This window comes from Chiloscyllium plagiosum, chromosome 47 (genome assembly GCF_004010195.1).
Source record: "Chiloscyllium plagiosum isolate BGI_BamShark_2017 chromosome 47, ASM401019v2, whole genome shotgun sequence".
In the NCBI taxonomy this organism is placed as follows: domain Eukaryota; kingdom Metazoa; phylum Chordata; class Chondrichthyes; order Orectolobiformes; family Hemiscylliidae; genus Chiloscyllium; species Chiloscyllium plagiosum.
The window spans coordinates 9183807-9188460 of NC_057756.1; the positions used below are offsets into that span (position 1 = coordinate 9183807).

At 52.5% G+C, this 4654-nt stretch overlaps 1 protein-coding gene across 4 annotated transcripts in view; it reads left to right on the plus strand.

Annotated features, from left to right (window-relative positions):
* Positions 1 to 4654, plus strand: part of smg9 (SMG9 nonsense mediated mRNA decay factor) — a 41627-nt gene that overhangs the window by 31870 nt on the left and 5103 nt on the right. For all 4 annotated transcript variants that reach the window (XM_043683271.1, XM_043683273.1, XM_043683272.1 and 1 more), the window contains exon 13: positions 2353 to 2497. In XM_043683271.1, coding sequence (XP_043539206.1) covers positions 2353 to 2497 — 145 coding nt within the window. The remainder of the gene's footprint in view (positions 1 to 2352; positions 2498 to 4654) is intronic.

Sequence of the window (4654 nt, forward strand, 5' to 3'; positions counted from 1 at the left end):
CTCTACACTTTCCCCCATCAAACACTCCCAGGACAGGGACAGCACAGGGTTAAATACAGAGTAAAGCTCCCTATACACTGATCCCTGCCCCCCCCACCCCCAAATCAAAAACTCCCAGGATAGGGACAATACAGAGTAAAGCTCTCTCTACACTGATCCCTGCCCCCCACCCCCAAATCAAACACCCCCAGGACAGGGACAGCACAGTATTAGATACAGAGTAAAGCTACCTCTACACTGTCCCCCATCAAACACTCCCAGGACAGGGACAGCATGGGGTTAGATACAGAGTGAAGCTCCCTCTACACTGTTCCCCCATCAAACACTCCCAGGACAGGGACAGCACAGGGTTAAATACAGAGTAAAGCTCCCTATACACTGATCCCTGCCCCCCCCACCCCCAAATCAAAAACTCCCAGGATAGGGACAATACAGAGTAAAGCTCTCTCTACACTGTCCCCCATCAAACACTCCCAGGACAGGGACAGCACGGGGTTAGATACAGAGTAAAGCTTTCTCTACACTTTGCTATCAAATCCTCACATGCCTGCCCTGTGCCTTGCCAGTGACAGCCAGGCTTTGAGGAGTCTCGAGGTGAGTTCCTGACGGCAGAAATCCCAACCTCTGGCCTGCTGTCACTGCAGCGACGTCTGTAACAGCATTCACTGGCCGCAAATCCCCGAACAAACCCAGGAAGTAAGGGCGTGTGAAAGTGTCTCCCCAGTCCCTTTGGGGCAACTCTAGAGAACAGGCAGCCAAAGATCACATGCAGGCTGTGAAATATCCAAACAGACCATCACCCTCACGGAGAAACCAGCCAGAAATCCCCACTGTGTGCTCTGCTTTTCCAAACATCGTGCACAACAATGCTCACTGTCTACAGTGTTTGAAATCAGACCCTCAGAGAGGTTTATAACTACTGAGGTGGTTCCGTTTTTGGGAAGTTGATCACTCGCAGGAAAGGTGGGAACAGGAATGCTGTCAGTAAGTTCCCACAACCTGCATCAATCCCTAGTTTCATGTCTGTTGGGGGATAAGTAATTGTCCCCAGAAAACTTATCCATCCACACTCTCTCCTAACGGTGGCCAGGGGTCCTTGAGCATGGCTGCTAAATCAGACCTCGGTTACCTCAGAAACACGGTACCTCAGAGAGTGCGAACCTCCCCGTGCCCGGCACTGGATTGATCAACCTCTCGTTTCCTATTCTCCGCTCAATCCCTGGACCCGAACTCCAAGGGGCTGTCTTTTCAACCAGACCTCGAGGTCAGAAGGAGAGAATGAAATCCCACTGACGCTCTGTTGAAGAGCAGCAAGCATTGGGGAATAAGTGGGAGGATTCATCCCTGGGGCCAGTATCTGTCCCCAAATCAGCATGTTGGACTCTGGGTCTTTTTCACTTGTGATTGAACAGTACAGTCCAGGCCCTTCGGCCCTCCACGCGTTGAGGGTGGGAGCTGGGGCTGTGTGCAAATTGGCTTTTGGGTCTCCTGCAGGAGCAACCTGAAAACCTAGGAGATAGGAACAGGCGAAGGCCATTCAGCCCTTCGGTAGGACCATGGCTGACCATCCAACTCAATCCCTGCTCTCCCCTTTGATCTTTTTACCCCTAAGAACGATACAGAGTCAAAGAGATGTACAGCATGGAAACAGACCCTTCAGTCCAACCCGTCCATGCTGACCCAGATATCCCAACCCAATCTAGTCCCACCTGCCAGCACCCGGCCCATATCCCTCCAAACCCTTCCTATTCATATACCCATCCAGATGCCTCTTAAATGTTGCAATTGTACCAGCCTCCACCGCATCCTCTGGCAGCTCATTCCATACATGTACCCTCTGCGTGACAAAGCTGCCCCATAGGTCCCTTTTATATCTTTCCCCTCTCACCCTAAACCTATGCCCCTCTAGTTCTGGACTCCCCCCTCCCCGGGGAAAAGACCTTGGCTGTTCATCCTATCCATGCCCCTCATGATTTTATAAACCTCTACAAGGTCACCCCTCAGCCTCCAACGCTCCAGGGAAAACAGCCCCAGCCTGTTCAGCCTCTCCCTGTAGCTCAAACCCTTCAATATCCCTGAGTCAGCACATTGGGATCTGCGTCTTTTTTGCTTGTGTTTGAACAGTACAGCACAGCACAGGACAGGCCCTTCGGCCCTCGACGTGTTGTGGGTGGGAGATGGGGCTGGGTGTCGGTTGGCTTTTGGGTCTCCTGCATGAGGGTTCCTGTACCTTCTCCAAAGCCTTCAATTCTTTTCGCTTTGAGATGTCCGTGTGACGATTGTGAGCTTTCTCTGTCTTTCGGCCTTTGCTAACAGTGAGTTTTTTTCCTTCCTTCGCGCGCGCACACACAGGGACCGGAGGGATATCTCTGTTCTCACTGCTTCCGGGTTACAAAGGTCACCCCAGCTTCCACTCTCTGGTGGGCAAACTGAGGAGCCAGATCCTGTCCATGTGCCGGCCTCAGCTCTCACACACCATCCTCACCGAGAAAAACTGGTAAGGACCCCCCTTCGGCCCTACGCTCAGCCTGCTATCTCAGTCTGTCAACGTCACCCTCCCTCCCTGAGAGCGCGGAGCGAAAGGGGGAGCTTGTTCCCACAAGGAGGCGGATTATGTCGTGGTTTGAAGGGGGAAACATAGAAAACAGGAGTAGGCCATTCCAGCCTTTCAAATCCCCATTCAATAAGGTCACTTTCTGACCCCATACCCTTTGATCCCTTTAGCCCTAACCTAAAGCCATCTTGGAAACCAGGAACGTTCTGGTCTTAACCAGTGGCTGTGGTAGAGAGTCCCATGGGCTTCCCCACTGTTTCTCCTCAGCTCAGCCTTACCCCGTACCTTGACACCTAGTTCTGGACTCCCCAGTCGCCAGGACCGTCCTTCCTGGTGGATAAGGACGTGAGCGAGTGAGGACCTGGGGGGGTGGTGATGAAGAGGAGGGTAAGGGATGGCTTAGGTGGAGCAGGAATCCTTCTGGATGGACCGAGTGGCCTATTTCCATGCGGTATGTCTAGCGTCTCAGGAAGGTTGGTTCGTCAGCCTGCGCTGTTGCCACGGTAATCCCCGAGTTAGGCTTCCCTACCTCGTAGGCCTCACTGCTCCCAGATGTAATGTGCAGAGCTGGGCGGGATGTGTCAATAAGTGAGTAGGCCTAACGGGACCTGGTGGGTCATTTATGATCCACTCTTCATGCATCGAGTGAGATTCTCAGCTGATTTAGAGGTGGCTGAAGTCTCTGTGACACGTGAATTGGGACAGTTCCTTCAGAAGAAACACAAATGCCTCTCTGTTTATTCCTTGCTGTGAACGCTGAGTGAGTTGTTCGTGTAGAAGAATTGGACAATTCGTGTAGAAGAGCATCCCACCCAGACTCATCCCCACCCTATTCCTGCCGGGGGAGCCTGATTGGCTGACAGGATGCATCCAATCGGATCAAACAAGACTACAGTCTCTCTGATTGGCTGGTTGGGGGTGGGTCCTTCTGACTGGCCAGTGTCTGTGGCATGGTGCAGGGTTGGTGACAGAGCGTCATGTAATTGACCAATTGCCGCCCCCTCTGTTTCCTCTGGACCATCCGTAACATGTCGCCAACACCATCAGCTCAGCAGTAACCTGCTCAGTGACGCCCAGTTTGGGTTCCACCAGGGCCACTCAGCTCCTGACCTCATTACAGCCTCGGTTCAAACATGGACAAATGTTTTGAATTCCAGAGGGGGGGGGGGGTCAGAGTGTCAGCCCTTGACATTAAGTCTGCTTTCGACCGAGTGTGGCATCAAGGAGCCCTAGCGAAACTGGAATCAGTGGGTATTGGAGTAAACTTGTTGGTTGGAATCATATCGAGCACATAGGAAGATGGTCTTGGTTGTTGGAGGTCAGTCATCTCAGCTCCAGGCCATCTCTGCAGGAGTCCCTCAGGGTAGTGTCCTAGGCCCAACCATCTTCAGCTGCTTCATCAATGACCTTCCCTCCATCATAAGGTCGGAGGTGAGGATGTTCGTTGATGGTCGCACAGTGTTCAGCACCATCTGCGACTCCTCAGATACTGAAACAGTCCATGTTCTAATGCAACAAGATCTGGGCAATATCCGGGCTTGGGTTGACAAGTGGCCAGTAATATTGGCGCCACGCAAATGCCAGGCAGTGACCATCACTAATAAAAGACAGTCCAACCATCACCCCTTGACATTCAATGGTGTTGCCATCATGGAATCCCGCCCTCTATCAGTATCCTTTAGGTGCCCGTCGATCAGAAAATGAACTGGACGAGAGAGGCTACCAGTGCAGGTCAGAAGCGGGAATCAGTGTGGAAGCAGGTCATCAAGCCCGTTGAGTCCACACTGACTCTCTGAAGAGCATCCCACCCAGACTCATCCCCACCCTATTCCTGTGACCCTGCATTCCCAGGGGTAATATGCACTGAGCCTGCACATTCCTGGACACTATGGGACCATTTCCCACGGCCAATCCACTCTAACCTACACATCCCTGGGCACTATGGGACAATTTAGCATGGCCAATCCACCCTAACCTACACATCCCTGGACACTATGGGACAATTTAGCACGGCCAATCCACCCTAACCTGCACATCCCTGGACACTATGGGACAATTTAGCACGGCCAATCCACCCTAACCTGCACATCCCTGGGCACT